Raw genomic sequence first — 22,245 nt, 5'->3', positions numbered from 1 at the left:
GCCTCAGTACAGCGAGGTATGCACGCATGTATGTCCGTGAACACAAAATTACAGAACAAAATCTGTAAACTCTATTTGTCACCATTTTAATATATGACAGAGGTGAAAGTGGTGAAACATTAAATACATAAAAGAAATGCTCAAGGTGGGAAAATATGTGAAAGGACTGCGATAGTACAATCATACGGGTCTTTCTGTGCAGGTCTTTGTTATGCATCACACACTCTGCTGATATCCAAGTATGACACTTCAGGTGTGTTTGTATGTGTGAGTGTACTAATGCACAAAAGCACACAAGGCCTCCTGTGTTTAAGAACCAACTGATTGAAAATGTGATCTAGCCGGTGAGACATAGATGAAAGGTAAAAATGTAAGAAAGCAAACAATGAAACCAAAAACTGGTTATTCATTCTCTGGCACTTTCTTACTGAAGAGCTACAAACACCTTCCACAGAAGCAGCATAATCACAGAAAGAGTGTCATGAAAAAAATCAAATCTAACCTAATCTAATCTTTGAAAAAGATAAGGAAACAAACAGTTAGTAGATTTTAACTGCAACACGGAAAAGTTTCCTTTTGTAAATTGTCAGACAATTTATTTACAATTTAAAAAAAAAAATAAAATAAAATAAAATATGTTTTAAATGTCTCGTCACCCCCTGAATGCCCTTTCATGACTGATATAAAAGGTGCTTGTTGGTTAGCACATCTTGTCATCACCGTGTGTACAAAGAGGCACGTCCTGTATTAAATACGCAATGAGTGCCTCCCAGTTTCAGGCCAGTCAGACCTGTTTTCCACTGTCACAACATAACCGCCCTCATCACCCACTCACTGGATCATTTAGTTTGGTCAGACGAGCAAGAGGCGGGCTCAGAGCAAGAAGGTTCTGGATTTGAATCAACCAGCCGCCTGAGCCTTTGGGTGGGGAGTTTGTATGTTCTCCACATACCTGCAAAGGTTCCTGCCAGGTACCCTAGCTGCCTCCCACAGTCCAGACATGTCTGTTAGATTACCTGGCAAGTTTAAATTGGCCACTATGACTATGCATTGGCTTTGCAAGCCTGTCCAGGGTGTATTCTGCCTTTTTACCGTATGACAGTCGGGATAAGCTCCAGCAACCCTATGATCCCCAACTGGATAAACAACAAGAACATGAATGGATGCCTGGATAGATGGATGAACCACAAAAAACATCTGCAGATTTTATAAAAAAAAGAAAGGAATTTCCTTTTTATAACATAATACAATTTCTCACCGGCACAAACTGCAGCCTCAAAAGTGGCCAAGTTGAATCAACACCTGTCTCAGGAAATATGACATACAGTGGGGCAAAAAAGTATTTAGTCAGCCACCGATTGTGCAAGTTCCCCCACCTAAAATGATGACAGAGGTCAGTAATTTGCACCAGAGGTACACTTCAACTGTGAGAGACAGAATGTGAAAAAAAAAAAAAAAAAAATCCATGAATCCACATGGTAGGATTTGTAAAGAATTTATTCGTAAATCAGGGTGGAAAATAAGTATTTGGTCAATAACAAAAATACAACTCAATACTTTGTAACATAACCTTTGTTGGCAATAACAGAGGTCAAACGTTTACTATAGGTCTTTACCAGGTTTGCACACACAGTAGCTGGTATTTTGGCCCATTCCTCCATGCAGATCTTCTCGAGAGCAGTGATGTTTTGGGGCTGTCGCCGAGCAACACGGACTTTCAACTCCCGCCACAGATTTTCTATGGGGTTGAGGTCTGGAGACTGGCTAGGCCACTCCAGGACTTTCAAATGCTTCTTACGGAGCCACTCCTTTGTTGCCCGGGCGGTGTGTTTTGGATCATTGTCATGTTGGAAGACCCAGCCTCGTTTCATCTTCAAAGTTCTCACTGATGGAAGGAGGTTTTGGCTCAAAATCTCACGATACATGGCCCCATTCATTCTGTCCTTAACACAGATCAGTCGTCCTGTCCCCTTGGCAGAAAAACAGCCCCATAGCATGATGTTTCCACCCCCATGCTTCACAGTAGGTATGGTGTTCTTGGGATGCAACTCAGTATTCTTCTTCCTCCAAACACGACGAGTTGAGTTTATACCAAAAAGTTCTACTTTGGTTTCATCTGACCACATGACATTCTCCCAATCCTCTGCTGTATCATCCATGTGCTCTCTGGCAAACTTCAGACGGGCCTGGACATGCACTGGCTTCAGCAGCGGAACACGTCTGGCACTGCGGGATTTGATTCCCTGCCGTTGTAGTGTGTTACTGATGGTGACCTTTGTTACTTTGGTCCCAGCTCTCTGCAGGTCATTCACCAGGTCCCCCCGTGTGGTTCTGGGATCTTTGCTCACCGTTCTCATGATCATTTTGACCCCACGGGATGAGATCTTGCGTGGAGCCCCAGATCGAGGGAGATTATCAGTGGTCTTGTATGTCTTCCATTTTCTGATGATTGCTCCCACAGTTGATTTTTTCACACCAAGCTGCTTGCCTATTGTAGATTCACTCTTCCCAGTCTGGTGCAGGTCTACAATACTTTTCCTGGTGTCCTTCGAAAGCTCTTTGGTCTTGGCCATGGCGGAGTTTGGAGTCTGACTGTTTGAGGCTGTGGACAGGTGTCTTTTATACAGATGATGAGTTCAAACAGGTGCCATTCATACAGGTAACGAGTGGGGGACAGAAAAGCTTCTTACAGAAGCCGTTACAGGTCTGTGAGAGCCAGAGATTTTCCTTGTTTGAGGTGACCAAATACTTATTTTCCACCCTAATTTACGAATAAATTCTTTACAAATCCTACCATGTGAATTCATGGATTTTTTTTTCACATTCTGTCTCTCACAGTTGAAGTGTACCTCTGGTGCAAATTACTGACCTCTGTCATCATTTTAAGTGGGGGAACTTGCACAATCGGTGGCTGACTAAATACTTTTTTGCCCCACTGTATAGTGCTATTTCCAGCTTCTGGCTTGGACTCTACTGCCATGGCTTTGTTATTTATATTGTACTGAGACTTGGTCTACTGGTTATAGTTAAATCTTTGGTTGCATGTGCCATCTGAAACTTAACATTTAAGAGCAACTGAGCTTTTTGGCTCAGTTGCTCTACTACCTCATCTACCTGCCTCCCTAGCCACCTATCCACATAATGTAAATGATAATAGTTCCCATTCTTTGCAGGGTGGATGTATCTTTATCAAATTCCATTACATTTTTCGCTTGCCAGATGCCATAAACTGGCATCTGGTTGAATAAATAAATACTCAGTTTTTTGTGTAAGTTTAGGCTAAAATGTTTGAGATGATCAGATGTTCTGTGTCAAATTGTGTTACAGCAGCCCTCCAAATGCTGAAAACTAATTAAAAAGCTGACAAATCAGTTTTATAGACAACAAATGCTGGTAACCATCTTTATGACCACTTTCTAGGAAGATTAAACTCTATAATAAATGTGGATTTACTGATTAAATTACTGATTAAAGTGTGATTGTGTTGAGGGCAATAAACAAAGCTGTAACTACAGTAATAAAGGAATAACGTGTCTCATGATGGTGCCTGTGCTCCATTTCTGCATGTCCCACTTCCCACGTTGGGTCACGTGTTAAAAACATGAGCAAAGCCACCCAGCCAGAAGGAGAGAGACCCTTCTGCTGTCTGTGGGAAGAAGTGGGAGGGGATGCAGTGACACGATTAGTCAGTTTTTAATGAAAAGTTTCCCATCTGCATCGTTAATTTATTTTGAGTGACTTTAATAGACCTGCACTATAACACATTTATCTCACAATATCAGCACCTCTGTGCCAGTCTTTTCAGGAACACCTGTGAACTTAAGCATTCATACTGCTAATAGAAAAATCATTTTTTATTTGGCTCTTAGAGAAATACTGAATTTTAAATTTCTTCAGGGTTTTACTGCCTTAATTCTCTTGCTTTTCACTAGTACAAAAAGTTAATCATTTGTTAAAGCAGTATTAAAGTTTACCCAGCAATCACTGAAGGATTAGTACTAAAGAAACCTCACTTTATCAGCTATTATTTGTTTATTTTGTCTATTTATTATATTCATTTATCACCACTTCAACTTGTGACCAACAACACAAGCTGACTTCAGTGTATTAGTGAAATATCAAAGAATATGTATTAAGATTATACTGCTGTTACACTTGTCCTTCTTCCCTAAACTCAAAGATTGACTTGGGTCCTCATGTGTACTCTAACTGTTTACCTAGAGTTGCACATTAACTAATTTTGTGCGGTCTTTGAAGCAACTCGAATGCTCAAGTGAAGCGAATACTTAGAAAGGTCGTTTGCTACAGTGAAATCTTGGCTTAGCTTTTCCTACCGACCTATCAACAAACTTCAGAAAAGAGTAAAGAGTGAAATCCTCAAACAGCTAAAGCGCTGATCATGTCAGAGTGACTTCTATACATCACAGATGAATTTAAGATTATTTCATTGGATATAATGGATTATTTAGTACATTAACTTTCACCTAAAATGCTTGGGCAACAAGTAAACAAATCCAAAATGCAACTCTAATACATTCAAGGTACATGTTATTTTTAAATATTAGATTTACAGTAAACAGATAGAAAGGAAGCTTCTCCAAATAAAGACATTTTCTACACAGGGAGCTGCTAAAATGTCATCCTTTCTCCCCCCTCCTGATTCCTGGTGTTGTTCTTTGTGTGTTTTGTTTTCATTCTGGGGTTTCTTTTCTGCAACTTCAAGATTATAATTATAATGATTAATAGATGTACAAAGAACAAAATCCAAGAAAACCTATTCAGGTAGTACAAGTATATACAAAGAACACTACTGAAAGACTCTGTTTTCATCAAGGTGAGACTTTGATAAAGACTTTTTTTTTTTTCTTCCAAAGAACACAAAAATAATTTTACAAGAAGACAGACAGTAGTGTTCTTCGGATACACTTGTACTGCATGATATTTAGCATGCTTTTCTTGGTTTTACTTTGCATAACCACCAGCCCTACTGAAAAGCACCTGTTAGAGCAGCCATTTGAGCCACATAGTGCTTTTTAAAATAATATTAACATGTTTTAAAAGAAATGCATTACATATATAATGTGTAAAAACAGCTTTGGACTCAGCTAAGAATTCACCATTCAAAAATTATCACCTCCTCCATCTCCATCTGTGCAGGTACAACAACTGATTCAAAACAGGAAGCCAAGTCAGATGGAGCAGTGACCAAAACATTTTTGGCTTTCCCTTTAGATGAATTTGCAATAGAATATATTAACATTTCTTACCTTCCCAACTTTAGTCAAAACAGAGGTTAAAGGTATGCAAATCAGCTAAAATAAGCACTAAAGGCTACAGGAAGTCTTTTATACATCGTCAGTGCACAAAACACCAGAGGGAGTGTTTGATGTGTTATTTGCATTTATCGGCATGTCACTTGCTTATTCTAACTAATCCTGTTCTTGTCACTGTGGATTTTAAGTTTTTGACAGCTAGATAGATGGAGTTCTTTGCTGTCCTTGTTGGAAAAGAACTACTACACACACATGACTTAAGAAAATAAAACTGCCCAAGGTCATGTAGAGCTCACAGCCTTTTCTGCATGGTGTCAGATTATCTGAACTTAACCCTGATATCAGGAAATTAAACTTGAAAAACTTATTCGGGGAGTGCAGAAGCTGTGATTTGGTTCAACTACTCAAAGTATGTATTACAAACACAACAGCTATCTTTAATTTAAAAAACAGATACCTGACAGACACCCGAAACTAAGGTTAACTGCAACAGGAGACCTGTCATGTACTAATGAAAGAAAGGACTGAAGTACAAATTAAAATGTGAAACCTGAGAAGTACTGAAATCTCCTTGGGTAAAAGCGTAATCAAATATAGTCTTGTCCTCAGAGAAATGTGAGTGGAAACCAGCTTTTAAAACAGTCTCTGTGCAAAGCCCCTTTGCAGGGACATAACAACCAGACGAAATGGCACCAAATAAGTTCTATAAGAGGCACTGATGTTTCTTATTTAAGGAAAATTCAAAGCAAGACAAAGTACAGCTGAAGTAAAGCATTCTGAACCACTTTTTAATAAAGAAATAAATTACAAAGCCTTTAACAAACGGTGGTAACACTGTTTGTTCACTCACAGACCACAGAGTGTCAGTAAAATCAGATATCACAGTCCAGAATAAAGTTCAATCAAATGCTGAGCAGAAACAGAAAAAGACCAGAAAACTGCATATTCCAGTTTTTTCAGGCCAAAGTTGACAGAAATGAAATAGAGCTATGAGTGAGAAAAGAAACACCCATAATACACATCCCACACAACAAGTCAATCCAGAGAATTTACAACAAATGCAGAGACCTCAGCCCACACATCAATTTACTATCACATTTAATTTCATGTGGCGAAGCAGCCTGCTGGCATTAATCCAAATACAAGATGCAAAAGTATGAAACAGGTTCAGATTCCTCTCTTTGTGGCCAAACCAAACAGAAAGCAGAACAACAAACATCTCAACTCAACTCAACAGGAGATGAGTGTTTTACTTGACTTCTGTGAGATGTTTTGGCAGATTGGGCTCCTGCAAAAACAATAAATACAAAAATCCAGGCCACTGCCTAGTTTCACACAAACCTGACCCATGTATAGCTGTGCTGCAACATTTTCTGAACTGAACACCTACTGAGTGAGCTGCAGGGTATTTCGTTCCTGGTTTTCATAGCTTTTAAAGTCATCAATCTATAAAGTTATCGCCACAGCTCTTTGAAGACCAAGAAGTAAATCGCCTAATATTTCAACAAGATATAAACTGCTAATTCCTTGCCATCTCTGTCAAGATAATCATTTCCTTCCTTGCTTGCTGTCCTGCATCTCATGCCTCTTCTTCCCAGTCGCCTGGTAAATCAGCTCCCAAAGCTACGCTGGGAAATACAGAGCTATCATCAAACACACAGACTCATGCTGAAGTCTTTACTTTCAAAACAAGCCTGAGGGGGAACTCTTCTCTGAGCTACACAAGTTTGATGATCAGACAGAGAGACTTCAGTTCACACACTGGCAGAGATTACTGAAGAGGCAGGCTGAGATAGAGTACAGGCCAGAAAATGAACTGCATTTAGGTCCACATGAGATCACTGTGGAGTGTTGTGTGGAAACTGTGGAGTTAGGAAATGAAGAATACAGCATTTGGGATTGAGGTTAGAGATGAGAGCGTGATAACAATGTGGCTGTGTTACACACTGTGGTTTGGATCTGTAGGTGAAACATAACAAGAGCTGGAAATGATGCGATAAGCACAAGGCTCTGTCTTTACAGTTAGGAAGGGCTGAGACCTTTTAAAGCCTCTAACACTGAGAATATGGAGCACTGTAGCGACGGAGAAGCAACTGCAGCACCCTGAAGAGGAATAAATGAAAATATCTGAGCCTCTCCCGCAGATCGGAGCGGGTACACTATAACAAAGCTGGAGCTGAGTAAAGGAGGAGGTCTACAGGGTGCACATTCCCCACTCTAACCCCGACATTCCTGGAAACGAACCCTAATCTCTACTCACCACACCTCATCTTTCTACATTTTTCACATACTAGCACATGTCTAGTTCCCAATGAGTACATATCTTTAGTTACAGAACATTAAGAATGGCGCTAATGCTGGTTAAATAAGCGGTGGCTAATTTACCTAAAACAATAAGACCAACGTTTTTCAGCCTAGATAAAATTCCATACATTTCATCTCATCAAAAACACAATGTAGCTTTTAAGTTGAGACACAAAGCAGCCCCCACCCTTCTTTCACAGGGGTCAGCCTTGCATCCCCTCTCTTGCAGCATACTGACCCACTTATTCTGCATGTCCCAACCCCCGCTGCTTTTATTGTGTGAAACAAACTCATCATTCATCAGCAACTGAGGTCCACAATTACCCCCACTCTTTCAGAGTGCAGAGAGAAGAGGGGACGTGACGCGATCAGGAACAGCAGCTCATTAGATTAGTGATGGCTCGTCACTGCAATTAACTAATATACAGAGGGATTTTGCGTTCCACTTTCCACCATTCCTGTCCACAAGAGCAGGTCTGGTCACCGCAAATATCAGGGCCAACAAAGAGGAAGGCACCTAAACAAAGGTAGCACTTCAGTTAGAGGGCAGGGTGAAATATTCAGACAATTTCACAATATGTATTTTAGCTACGACTGCAAAATTATTTACTTAATGTGTCATTTACATGCTGGCAGGACTGTCTAGTTAATCAAAATTTCTATGCCATTACAATTGAATTACAAAAAATAAACAAGATTACTGAGATAAAAGAATTACATTGTTGCTTTGTTGACTTTTGATAAACAAGAAAGGTAAAACCAATTCAGAAAAACTTTTGTCCATTGTGAGGCTCCTTGAAACAAGAGTTACTGTGTTAAACATAATACTAAGCAATCATGGGTATGATTTTTTTCTTTAATCGGGCAGCCTTGCATGCTGATTTGTTTAGATTTTTTTTCTCTCTACTTGCATGTTGCCCAGCATAAACAACATATATTAAACTGGTAAAGGGACGCCACTCCTTTAGATGGATACAATTTCATATTCTGCATAGTAATCGATACACCAGACTGGAGAAAACATTAATTCAAGGAAAATAAAGGAAACAATTCAACAATAGGCAGCTTTTGTACCTCACAAGAGAAAAAACAATGACCTTATCTTGCCAAATGTTTACAATGTACTGAGGGTAAATCCCTGATGACCTCAGGCGAGCAGCACCGCTGTTTGACAAAAGGAAGTGTTCTCATAGAGCCTTGTTACACAGCAATGCTGTGGACCCCCACCAGGCCTCCAGGAAGCTGAGAACAAGGACAAGTTCCACTCGTGAAGATAAACAGGACACACGTGGGTCACAAAAAACAACCTACTGACAACAATGCATCTTCAGTGCCATTCAAAGCTATTCTTCTCTGAAACAACAGATGACGACCCCTCTAACTAGAAAATGCACTTTTTTCATTTATTAGTAATGAATGGCCCATTATTAACACTAATCTGGAAATATTATGTGGTGCAAGTGTAACACAGAAAACTACTGATGCACTCCAACTTCTGGTAAAAATTATATATACTAGTGGCGCAGAATAATACGGAATGGTTCAGATTTCTTAAGACAGTTGTGAAGCTTGCCAGAAATCGTCATAATGATGATAAAACTTTCTCTGCGCTACAATAATGACCTTGACTGTAAGGCAATACTTACAAATACAGACAAATGTTTCTAAATTGTAATTTTAAAAAGTTCTCCTTGTAAGAAGACTAAACCATTAAGAAAGACTTCGCATGAAAAATGATGATGAGCAACATTTAAATGTTACATAGTGTTTCGTTTTCATTTTATCAGTTTGCTCTGTTAACTCAGCTCATCCACAGTGAACTCAAGTGGAGGTCAATTTCCACTTCACTGAAAAGAACAAACAACTCACATCGCACAACTCTAGACTGAATTGATGAATATGTCAAGGTTTAGTACAACACATGCTAAAAGACGAGTTAGCAGCAGTTTTCTACATTCTATTAAGGCGTAAAGTAGTTTTGAGAAACTACTATTCACCAACATAAATTAAAGAGCGTTAGTTTTGAGGGTCAGCAGATTAGAAAAAACAACAAGGCCTTTTTGCTTCCCTTTCATGCTTATCGTGCATTTCTTTTTTATAGAAATGTAGTTACTCTGATTAAAACGACCAAGCATATCTTTCTGCCTATTTTAAAACCAACTGCCTCGGAATCTGCATACTCAGTGTCACAGCTGTGTAACTACTGAAAGTGTAAATAATGGCACTTCAAAGCAGAGGACCAAACTCTAAGGCTACATCCACCGTAGCCCGGATAGAGTTGAAAACAGCGTTTTCGTCTGAAAACGTTCCGCGTCCACACTAGTGAATGAGGATTAAAGAATTTGAAGAAAAACTATCTGAAGCATGTACAAACTAGGGCTGTCAAAATTGAGAGCAAACAAAACAACTGCTGTATAATGCCCTCCACTATCTTTGTTTAATTGGTCACATGACTGCATCACATGACAAAAATGCATCATCGTTTTTGAAAGTCTCCGTCTTCGCTGTCCACACTGCGACGCGAAAGCACCGTCTTCAAATGTATTCATTTTCCAGAGCGTTTTCAAAGTGTGGACGGGAGACCAAAAGGGAGAGAAAACTATGAGTTTTCAAACGAAAACACATTAAGTGAGGACGTTGCCTAAGATGAACTTAAAATCCACAGCAAACAGGGTTACAGTACCCCTGACTGTGCTTATACCCACACCTCTCTGTAACACTCTGTAACATTGTGCTGTGGGTGAGATGGCAAATAAGCGAAAACAGAGAGGGAATCAAAGTAGAGGAGAGTGGAGGAAGGGAACTGAGGGAAACTACATGGGAAGCTGACTACCTGCTTGGCCTCCTCCAAAGATGTCTGCAGCTTGCTTATTTCCTTCTCGTACTGCTCCTTCATTTTATCCAGCTCTTGATCATGAGCGGCCACCTCTTCCTTCAGAGCTCCTTTCAGAGCCGTTAGCTCCCTTTCTCGCCTCCTCAGCACCTCCTCCTGTTCCTCTTTGGCTAGGATAGCTTCCTGCATTTCTACCTTGAGCTGCATCATCTCCTATGGAAAATGCAGACATTTTGACAACTTTAGTCCAGAATTTGCAGAAAAAAAAACCCATCAAAGCTATCAGCAACTATAATGTCAATGTGATCATTTTAGCTACAATGTAAAGAATTTAGGAAATCAGTGACAGGTTAATTGCTATACAGGCTGCGTTTAGGTCTTTTGAATATTACGTGAAACAGGAACTTAAAGGCTTAAATTTTCTATATTGTTTTATGAATAAAGTTAATTAACCCTAATGCAAAAAACCCCCCAAAAAACGCAAGAACAATAAACATTTATTTTGCTTTCTATAACAAAGGGCACTGTGGCTCACCACCATAAGCATGTCTTTCTCTCCATCAGCAGCAGACTTCTTGGCTGAGTCGAGCTCATCATGCATCTCTGACAGCTGGTCCTGCAGGTCTCTGATCTCTGTCTGGTGTTGCTCCCTTTCCATTTTCACCTGGAAAAGCCTAACAAACCATTCAACATGTCACAGCATGGTACAGGTCCTTTTCATACACTGCATTTCATACACATGTACAAATGTACCCATGCACCTGCGCCTTAATTCATGTACAAATGGCATCAAATGTGGTTGAGCTGAATGTAATGCCTCTAGAGTACACTCGTTAAAATGAATAACTGTATGATTGAAAACCAATAATTTCTAATCTGCTTCTTCATCTCTGAGGCAGAGGATGATAAGTGATGTGAGAGACCTTAAACAAAAACCACACAGTAATAAATTGACAAAGACTGGCCTCAAATGCAACATTCTATAATTTTTTACAAATTATTTATTCATTTATTTATTTATTTTTTAAAGGTAACATACTGATTCAAGAGTAGACGGCATAAACAGAAATGTCCCTGATTGATTTGCAGCTGGAAATAAGGCTCAATTAATTTTAAAGAAAAGAGTCAGAGGAGTAAGACTTCTTTGGTACTCTTCAAGCTGAAAAGCACAGCTAAGCTGAAGCTACAGATAATAAACTGAAGAACAAGGAAATGATAAGTAAAGATCCTGAATTCACAGAACAAAACATTATGATAAAAGGACCAACACAGACACAGGGAGAAATTAAAGAAAAAAGCTCAGTTTTCAAAAGCATGAAATTCTCATGAAGTGTTACACAAATTAAAAACACAAAACCATTAGCTCGAAGATTGGCAACTTTGCTACAATTTCCTTTTCAACCGTGCAGAGCTCAAAACAAAACAAGGAAGCTATGAATAGCTTCTCTGTACTCTGTACTTGAATGACTGTGAAAACAATTACACGAAAAGCAGTTTGGAACGGGACAGTTAGTGCTGTGATTGAATGGTAAATGAGTCACCAGGCACACAGGAATATAGAGGGTAAAAGATAAACCTACCAAACTCATGGGGACACAAAGAGTTGTACTATAACACAGAGGTACTGATATGGTAACCACAGTAACTATCAACAGTCTGGGCCGTTTCAACAACAGATCTCCATTACTGTTACTTAAATCACACTTTTGATACACCTGAAAAAAGGAGGTGCTTCACCCACTGGCTTTGAGTATGTTCCCAACTACCCATGTGGGGGCTTCATAGCTAGTCATTAGAAACCAGTACTGCAGCAATACAAACAAAATGCTTGCCACCACATGCACTTCCAGTTTTAATCCCTTAAGGACAAAAAACAACAAAAATCCAATATGTGTGGGTTACGGGGGTGCATTGGCAAGTGTTTGAGCAATACATGCTCAAATCCAGATCACTTTTGGGTTTGTTTATTTTTTTTTAGTCAAGTCCTTGCGTATTTCAGCAAGACAATGCTAAACCACATATAGCATCTATTACAATGGCATGGCTTCATAGTAGAAGAGTCCAGGTGCTGAACCTGCTGCCCTGCAGGTCGAAAGTCCAGATCATCAACTGAAACATTTGGTGTATCATGAAATGGAAAATGGACTGCTGAGCAAAAGTTCTGAAACTTGTCTCCTCAGTTCACAGATGTTTTTACAGACTGATGTTACAAGAAGCTACACAGCTGTAAACATGGCCCTGTCCCAACTTTTTAAAGATGTGTTGCTGCCATTTATTAAAAATTACCTTTTTTTAAATTTCTTAAGGTGAAACAGTTTGTCATTTTTTTCATCACCATGTTGGACTGCAGCTGATGATGGTAGACTTTGATTTGGTGATCCACTGAAAGCTGTGGGATCACTCTTACCAGAACCAGCAGCAGGTGGAGAATCAATAGTCTACCATCACAAGCTGCAATCCAACACAGTGAAGTCAGAGTTCATCTGCAGGATGAGAGACTCACTGGAGAGGCAGCTGACAAAAAAATACCCATTTATCTATTTGAAATGAACTGCTTATAAAATATTTTATTTAATACGCCTCTTAAGGAGGCAATTTGCAACTCCTTTACACTTACTCTTCCACTGTGGTCTGTAGGTCACCTTCTGTTTTGGCATGTTTTTCCTTTAGGTGCTTGTACTCTTCCATGCTCTGCTGTAGCTTCTCCTGCAGCTCCTTCAAATCTGCAGCCGTCCTTTTGTCAGCCTGATTTTTCTGTAAGTAAAAATGACAAGGTTATTACAGCTTGTGTGTTTAAGTAGAGACACGCATCTAGTCTTTTACATTTCTTAAACTAAGCTTTAGCATTTGAACTGAACATTTTTATTTATTGTTTGCTGAAAGTAAGTTTGAGGATTCAGCGTTTTTTGATTACAGGATGTGTTTTAAATATAGCAAGCAATGCCATTGATATACCATCAGCATATCAATGGCACATATTTTACCCCAAAGTCAACGCCTGGCCAACACTATCCATATTTGATTATTTAGCTTCTTATTTAATTCCTTACCTAACAGATCAACAGAATAATGAGTTTTCAAGGGAGTAGCCTATTTGTTGCATTATTCTGTTAGCCTTTGTACTACGCTTAGTCAATGCTACACCCAAACACTAGTCTTTAAATTCAGCTAGTTGAACAGTAATCCTGTAAAGCTCCTTTTCAGCCAAACCCTTGATTACAGGATATTCTCAAATAACAACAAGTTAAGCAATAAAACCAACATAAACAAGCTGGTCATAGAGACAGTCACACTGTTCTTACCATGCTTAATTCCTCTAGTTGTCTTTTCACTTCAGACATTTCTTTCTCCAGTTCAGCATTTTGCTCCTGCAGAGCTTTGGTCTGAGCAGCAAGATCCTGGGCCTGGAGAAAACAAACAATTTAGAGGTGCTTATTTCTTATTAATCCATTACAAATACAAATGGAGACTAGGTCTTTGGACAGTAGTACCCTGATAAATTAAATAATCTTCGGGTAACAGTAAACAGCTTTGGTGTTAACATCTCATGAAAGCACACAATATTTAATTATCAATCGCCTTAAATAAAAATGAATTTTAATAATGAAACCAGTCTGGCTAATCTCCCACCCATTTAATGGTAGGCAGACTAAAGAATTAAGCTGGTGCTGCTCTTTTACTCCACCCCAATCACCACCAATTTTGATATAAAGATGCATAAAGATGACATCTTGTTTGACATCTCGTTGGCATTTAACACTGTAACTGTAGACTACCACTGTGCACAAGCAGAATGACATAAAATGGCCTTACTTTGTTGTCGCCTTGCGCACTTGCTGTGGCCCGAGACTTCAATGTCTGTATCTTCTCAAACACAACGTTGACCTTTTTCTTCGTCATCTCATCATTATCATTGCTCCTGCAGACGTGCACACAGACAGTTACGTTAAAACACTCTGCTTATCAAAGGTTTCAGAAACTTTATTTCAATGTTGTGGCGGCCAGGAGTTAATCCCAGATTGTTCTGGGAAAACAGTAGCTTATTCCCCTCCTTAGTAGGGGAGAGAAAGGATCATGCTGCCAGGAAGTGACACCTCACAGCACAAACAGCGCCATTATAGCCATCCAATATACTGTTAGACACATAAACACAATCCAAATAGGCAGTGTATTTTATTTTTGGAACTACATTGGTATATAAAATGTATATAAATATATACAGTTCAGTTTTTTCTATTATATATTTAAAAATGGCTACAAGGGCTAAGAGATCTCACCATTCCTATTCCAATAAAAAACGCAAGTAACTTTCTGTAGTCAGGTCTAAGTTTCGTTTATTTTAGATAGTAAATGGACCGGCACTTACACAGCACTTTTCTACCCTACCTGAGAACTCAAAGCGCTTTATATAACATGCCTCAGTCACCCATTCACACACGCCTGGCTCTGCCTCCTGAGCTACAGCCACCCGCCCAAATAATATAATTACTGAAACAAAAGATGGTGATGAGAAAGAAGCTAGGATTTACAGTATTGGGTAGAAGGACAACCACACCCACAACGTTTCTACACCAGCCCTATTCTTTTCAAATGTCTTTAAAAACTAACAGACTAACCCATTGTTCTAAACAGTAAAAGAAACCATCAATTTCCTCCAATTTCAATTTCCTCCAACTTCAACTTCTCCTAAGTTTAAAAAGCAGCTTGGTCCTCGGCATTGAACAATGCCCATTTCTGAGATCATCAACAGATGTCTGAAAGCCCAACGATCAGGGGATTTTCTAAAGTCACAGAAGAACATTTAATCCTTTAGTTCGGGTGAAAACATAAAATCAACAAAACTGAAGTTGCGCCATTTTCACTTGACAGCAGCGATAGATTATTTCAATAAATGGTGAGACTGACACTGAAAGCCAAACCCCTTAAACCTCCCCTCTCCTCATACACATGATTTTCATTAAACCATTATAACCCCTGTTGCTGCATGTTTTTCTTCTGGGCCTTGGGAATGTAGTTCAATTTCAGCCCCTGCACTTCCATCTGTGCTTCCTTTCATTTGTCCTGTGGCTCCTGACCTGTTGCCCGACACACCCAAACAGCTTCCTGTTCGACTTCTACAATACCCCGATTCAATAACACATCCAGAAACTGTAGTGATTGTATTAACTGTAACTCTCTCCATGAAATTGTTACTGATGACAGTATTAACTGTTTAACTACTGAAAGACTCGCTGGTATCCATAGCCTAAATGCAAACTCGATGTAATTTTTTTCGAGACAGATCGTCTCCTCTACAGAAAGACAGGATTTTAATCATCATTTCACACTACACCAAGAACAAAGCTGACTAAAAGTGGGATTCTGCAGGAAAACAAATTCCAGACAACTGGATCGCTCACAGCCTGGATGGGAGGGTACGAAGAGCACATTCCTTCGTTTTTATCACAAACAGTCCAGCTCAGATAAAAAAGGCACATTAATTTACTTCCACAGAACGGTTTCTTCCTTTGTGTGAACAACACTCAGTTCTTGAGTCAAGATGTTTTCACAATATCTGGTCACATTTTGTATGGGAAAAAGTTCAGACTTACCCATCTTTAAGGTAATTGAACAAAATCTGTTTTGCTGTCTCTTCATTTGTTTGTTGTGACAGCTCCTGCTGACCTTTCAGGAGATCAGGTGTTGCCTGGATATGTCAGGAAGAGAGAGTGAGATCTTAACAAAATAAAAGAGAGGAACACTTCTCTCATAGATCATATTTTGAACAATGCTACTTTACTTTAAATTAAAACGAAACATAACTTAAAACAAACAAATGTAGGATGCAATGATAATGGTCTGACATTTTACCTGCACGTCCGCCTCTGTCCCGGGTTTTTTGTTTGCTAAAGAAGATGGCCTGGATAATGACGATGACAGTGAAGATGTCAAAACCTTTTCACTTTCCTCACTCGCTTTAATCTTAAACGGTAGAGAAGAGGACTGAGTCTGAGGGTTTTTGTAACCCTGTATAGAGCCAACACCTTTAGAAATTGTGTTCTGTGGGGAGCCAGGTGCACTGGTGGCATGAGATCTGGAGTCAACGTGATCTAAGAGCCAGGAGTCCTGACTTCCAGCTGATTTCTGCATCCTCAGCTGTGAGGGAAGCAGGACATGCTCCTTGGATGTGCCTTGATGTAGCTCCGTGTAGCTAGAGCTATTTCGCAGGCCGAGGGCGCTATCAACACTCCGTGAGCGCTTCCTGTCCTCTGGATTGATCCTTTTTCTGCGCCCCGCCCTGCCTCTGCGTTGAGTGCCATCTTTGCCGTCAAACTTCTCAATGAGCTCATTAACACCGGGTATAGAGCCTGTGTCGATATCTCTGCCTGAACCAGGCATAAAAGGGATGTAGCGACGATTCTCGTGACGGTTTATGGTGTCTGCATAAAGGGCCTCCATTTGTTCATCCATTGGCATCTTAGAAGTGGAAGATGAGGAGGAGTGGCGGGAGCGGGAAGAAGGCTGAAGAATTGGCTCGCTGGAATCAGTCCTGCGCAGGGGAAGGACATCAGGCTCACGAGGGGTGCGCTCAAGGCTGGAGGTGGCGCTGCTCCTAGGGCTCGACACAGTGGAGGGCTGAGGCTGGGCTAGAGGAACTGGTTGATGTGGAGTTTTAGAGGTCAGCTTGGGATGAGCTGGATTCAGGGTGGTAAGAGGAGCTTTGATCTGTGGCTGAGACAGTTGTGACTGTGGCCTGCTCTGAGGCTGAGTGAGCTGTGGCTTCAGCTTAGGAAAGCCTGCCTCATTCACACTCTGGGATGTAGGTTGTCTGTTCTCAAGCGGCGTGGCATCTTTTTTCCGGTCAAGGCTTGATGCCCTACGGTGAGATGCTGCAGATCTTGGGGACCAACTCTGGGGCTGGCTCCCAGTGTCAGGCCTTGAAGGAAGGCTGTTGAAACCCTCAAGGTTCAGGGAGTTGGTCTCTGGATCATACGGCTGTAGTATCTCAGGGTGCTTCTGGAAGTTCAGAAGGGAGGATGGTTTCTTTCCTTGGGATTCTGTGACACCATTTTGGGGACCAGTGTAATGCAACATCTTCTGATTCCTGTACTCCACAAAGGGGCTGTTAGATTCAGCCTCTTTGCCACGTCTAAAGTCATACTCATCGTAGCTGTTGATAAAAGAGTCTTCTGTGTCGATGTAGCCATTACCTCTGGGGTCCATATAAGTGTGGGGACCCCCATCCTGGTTGTTGAGAACCACAAATGGGTGTCCATCTATACCTTGGACTCGGATGCTGAGACCATATGTTCCAGCTCCATTACTTTGTGGCTTGGAAGGGCGGGATGGCTGAGCGTAGCCCCGCTGTGGTCCACTGCTAGGAATGCCAGACACTCTGTACGACTCCATCAGGAATGCAGAAGGAAAATAAATCCCTCTCCCTGGATCAACTGGCCCACCTCTGCAAGGAGAAGATTTAGAAGCACTGGATTAGTCAGAGATGAGACACTACATAATTCAGCAACACCAACAAACATTCCTTAGATGTACTTTCAGCCAATAATGAAACTTTATTGTTCTAGCTTTCATTTTCCCTTCTTGTCTTGCATTCCTTCTATTCTACTTGTTTCGCAGGAGAGACCTTTGTGTCAAACTACTCAAGTAATGTGCTCTAACCAAATGAAGACACTGCCCTCCCCTTGTGTTGCCTGTAACATCTCAGAAACCATAATATCCCTCAAGAGATGAGTCAACTTCTGCCACATTCTTTAACAACAGAAACGGCCAGGTACTGTTTAGCAAGGCCTCACAAGTGTGTGACTAACAGGTATGATATAACGAAATGACTGTTTACCGTGCTTGACAAAGACTATGCCTTTCTCTTCACCTGCTAAAAGGTATCATCATGAATATGAATGAGTTAAACCAGGGAAACATCTCAAAGCTGTCATGTCTAAATAACTTCAGCAGGTGTTGGGTTCAGTTCTCTGTCTGTGTGCACAAACGGCACAGGTGAGCCTTGTAAATGACACCGTTAATTGCAGCCCTGGGAAAAGTCATGAAAAGCGGGCAACAAAATGTTATCGAGCCCTTTTCTGTCACATGCATAATAACTGCAGGTCTGTCAAAGCTGACAGATTTGCAGCTAGACCGTGAGAGCGCAGCTGGCAATAAATATCAAACTGTGTACAAATATTAAAAGTCAGCCACCGGGTGTTTTTCAGGGAAGCCAGTGGAGACAAAGCCATCAGCAGCCACCATGTGCTTTTCACTGGACAATGGCCTTTCAACGTGTTCCTGTTTGTCTTGCTGATAGCATCCTTTTCTGATGTTACAATACAAAGATGGACAGAGGTGGGCCTGGAAGGAGGACACTGATAAGACTGACAAGAAAGGGAAAAAGCAGGATGTATCACATAAGTGTGAAATGGGTCAAGACAGACTTATGGACACAGATAATCATTTTGAAAACATAGTACTGCGAGGGGTTTCATGGCAATGCACCTGTAAATTTGGCTGTTTTACATGTCTATTTTCAGGTTTTTCTAATTTGCTAGAAAGTGGATATTGCAGCAAAATGGTGGATTCCTCCCTGGTTTACCTTACCGTCAGATGAACAGAGCTAGCTGAGGTAGTTCAACCATCTGCCTCCTGGATGCCTTACTTTGGAGGTTTTCCAGGCATGCCTAGCTAGGGGGAGACCCTGGGTAAAACAAAGAACTCCTTGGGGAGATTTTACATGTCCTTTTAAATTGCTCTTAAGTGGGTCAGATCAGTGTAACTACTCTTTAATAATATATGAAATAACACACTTCCTTTGAGATCTTCCAATATTGTACTATTCTACTGCAGTAACTCAAAGAAACCAGTAACCGACTTTGTCCTGTAATTTAAAAAAAGTGAAAAACAGGAACCTTTATTTGATGGAATACTAATTAAAAAAAACCATTTGCTGGTTAATCTGTCTCCTACTAATTTTGTCAATGTCTTTCATTAAGAATAATTTAAAACTTAATTAAAAGAAAGTTAAGTCCTAAATGTATGCCCTCTGTCTTTACAGTTTACACATTCACTGAAGCCAGTGGGCCCAACTGGAGCCTCCAATGGGCCAGTACTGGTGTGTTTGACATTCCTAGTATATGTCACGCAGCCTAGGAGCATCTCGGGATCCCCCAGGAGGAAATGGATAACACTGCTAAGGAAGACGAAGTCAGTAATACCCTGCTCAGCCCACTGCCACTGCAACCACCTTCAGATAAGCAGAAGGTGATGGATGGATGGATGGATGGATAGATAGATAAGCCAAAAGAGACATTCATCTCTGGTTATCTTATCTGGCAGGAGATTTTAAACTAAGGCATTTAGCTGAGCTTGAAAAACCACCCTGATCCCCACGTATCTCTTCACTGATCAAATGTGTAAATGCCCCCCCACCACCACCACACACACACACACACACACACACACACACACACACACACATCTGCCATATAAGGCATGAAACAACAGCTACCTGGGAAGCATTTAACTTAATGAAACTAAATAAAATGTTGCCTTATAAACAGCCAAAGTTTCCACCATGAAATACTGCAAGAAACTTTTGTGGGCCACTCCTAGCAAACCACGAAGATGATTCAACTCCAGTTTGTTTCCACTAGACTAATGACATGATGTTCCAATTAGTCAGAATTAGTCAGTTTCACACGCAAACGGGAGGAGAGAAAGGCTGAGGTAAGGTGTCCTGTCAGGGAGGATGAGCCAGATTAAAGCCTGAGACGACACAATAGACCCTTTTATGCTCAGTGTATGTATCTGGCACACAAGGGCTCCAACAAGTGTGTTACTTTTTCCTCCCATTGTGTTTTTCACTCCAAAAAGGAGGAAACTCTCAGTGAGCTGCCTCACTGTCCTACACAGGGTCGGTGCTTCCTTCAATGACCCCTGTGCTGCCTGTGATGCCCATCCAGAGTGCAAGTTAGGATGCAAGCGAGGGTGAAGTGCAAAAAATTGTCTTTTTCTGTGTCAACACCTGTAGCCACTCACATATCAAAACACCTAAATCCAGATGGGACCAAACTTTGGAAAAAGTTGGAAACAAACCTGCCAGTGAGGGTTTAAACGGTGGGAAACTATTATTAGGTTACGTAACATGAATGGGAGTTCACTAATCTCTAGCGGCAGGTACAGTACAAGCAACGTGACCTTACAGGAGCAATTGTAAACACAAGTTAGATAAGATTAAAAACAGTTAATTGGATGCAGATCTGAGAACTGAAATCATACAGTAGCTCGTTAGCCAAAGTGAAGAGGTAGCGCTTTGATTTGACGCAGTTTCTCGTTATTTCGCTGCTGAGTGCAACAGGTGGCAGAAACACATCACCATCTTCAAATTCTACTTCACCTCTTTCTCACCTGCACCACTCACCTGAAGTAAACGAGCTGTGTAGGAAAATAAGCGGCCCTTCTATCAGTTTAATTTTTTTTTCTCCTCCGGCTGAGTTTAACGGCTGTTAAAGAGTCTCGCGCACAGGACAGTTACTGATAGCTAGTTAGTTACTCACCGGCGTCGTTGCTCTCGCTTGCTCACTTATCCCAGGTTTGGAAAAAAAAAAAGTTTTCTTCGAGCGGTTTTAAAAGCTAAACTCTTTTGCAAAGTGCCCGCGCCGCACTTTGCTAACTTATTTGGTCCTGAGTTGTTTTCTGAGAGTGAGTGAGAACCGTTTCAGAAGGACGTTCTGAGCCTCCGGGCCGCTCCGCCTCCTCAAACAAGCGCACTTTACCCGCCCACCCACTCAAAAGCAGTCCGCTGGTCCTGGAGCAGATCTCACACAGACTACCCCCCGAACTCCCAGGCCCCACTCAGTTTGGACCGGCTCGGCTCGGTTCAGCTCGGTTTTTAGAAGCTCCTGCACTAGCGGGGAGTATTGTAGCCAGAGGTGACACCTGACAAATAATTAATTCATTAATTTTTCCTTCTTATTAACTCCTTGTAGTTCAAAAATGTGTTTGACATGTAGTGTAACACAATAAAAGTTTGTACATTTCTATTAATTTCTAAAACAAACTAAAAGTTTTGTGACATAGACTCCTGGGAAAACTTTCCACGTTACATAATGTACGCATAAATCCAATTTGTAAATGAATGTCTTTAAAAACCGAGAGCGTCATCTAGTGGATAGTAAGCTCACCTGACTGCACCTAAACGCATCACCAGAAAGTCAACAATGAGTATCTCAGAGAGTGATTTAAAAGGCATGAGCTAGTTATTATGCTGAGCAGATGTGCTAGAAAAATGCTGATGATTGTGGGGAGTGTATACTGTTTGTGTGCAGCCTCTGTGATGCTCTTAGTGGGGGGTGCCAATGGCACTGTGCAACTATAAACGACAGCAGGATTACAGTCAGTGTCAGTGATCCTGAGGTGCTGTGCTTGATGTTCAGTTTCCATCATAAACAGTCACCTGTAGCAAGCAAGTGTAGCCACATGCTAGACAAATATTATTAAACAAGTCACAGAAGAAGCTGCGAATAATAATCATCAAGTTTGCTTCTTATTTCTCAGGCTGTTTTAAAATTTATGGACCAAATTACTTTTAAAACAATCAAGCGATAATGTAAAGCTGAAGATCTCCGGTGTATTTGAGGCTTAAATGCTGTTGTACTGAAATGTTTTATGGATATAATCTTCATCGTCACTTAAGATAATGAAGATTAGATTGAGAGCAGTCTAATTTTAGAAAAACACATGTTTAATATTTATTTATGAAAGAAATAAACGTTGCAACTTTGAAAGGTACCTGAAACCATATTATGTAAATTTAATATAACATAAATACACAGGAACCATGTTTACTTT

General features: G+C 40.6%; 1 protein-coding gene across 3 annotated transcripts in view; it reads right to left on the bottom strand.

The window, feature by feature from the left end:
- The window catches only part of cgnl1 (cingulin-like 1), a 33,652-nt gene extending 12,374 nt beyond the window's left edge, over positions 1 to 21,278 (bottom strand). Inside the window, exons 1-8 of one of the 3 annotated variants that reach the window (XM_040011212.1) lie at positions 20,952 to 21,278; positions 16,261 to 17,851; positions 16,002 to 16,096; positions 14,224 to 14,329; positions 13,713 to 13,814; positions 13,028 to 13,164; positions 10,946 to 11,084; positions 10,411 to 10,623 (exon numbers count right to left, since the gene is read on the bottom strand). In XM_040011212.1, the coding sequence (XP_039867146.1) occupies positions 10,411 to 10,623; positions 10,946 to 11,084; positions 13,028 to 13,164; positions 13,713 to 13,814; positions 14,224 to 14,329; positions 16,002 to 16,096; positions 16,261 to 17,799 (2,331 nt within the window). In that variant the 5' untranslated portion in view covers positions 17,800 to 17,851; positions 20,952 to 21,278. Of the gene's footprint in view, positions 1 to 10,410; positions 10,624 to 10,945; positions 11,085 to 13,027; positions 13,165 to 13,712; positions 13,815 to 14,223; positions 14,330 to 16,001; positions 16,097 to 16,260; positions 17,852 to 18,600; positions 18,654 to 20,815; positions 20,921 to 20,951 lie in introns of those variants that run through there. The other 2 variants (XM_040011213.1, XM_040011211.1) reach the window with 2 other exon arrangements.
- Between the last annotated feature and the right edge of the window lie 967 nt (positions 21,279 to 22,245).

This window comes from Simochromis diagramma, unplaced genomic scaffold (assembly GCF_900408965.1).
Source record: "Simochromis diagramma unplaced genomic scaffold, fSimDia1.1 OVJJ01000603.1, whole genome shotgun sequence".
NCBI lineage: Eukaryota > Metazoa > Chordata > Actinopteri > Cichliformes > Cichlidae > Simochromis > Simochromis diagramma.
Note: the sequence above shows the minus strand (reverse complement) of the source record. Positions and strands in the feature narration are given on the sequence as shown.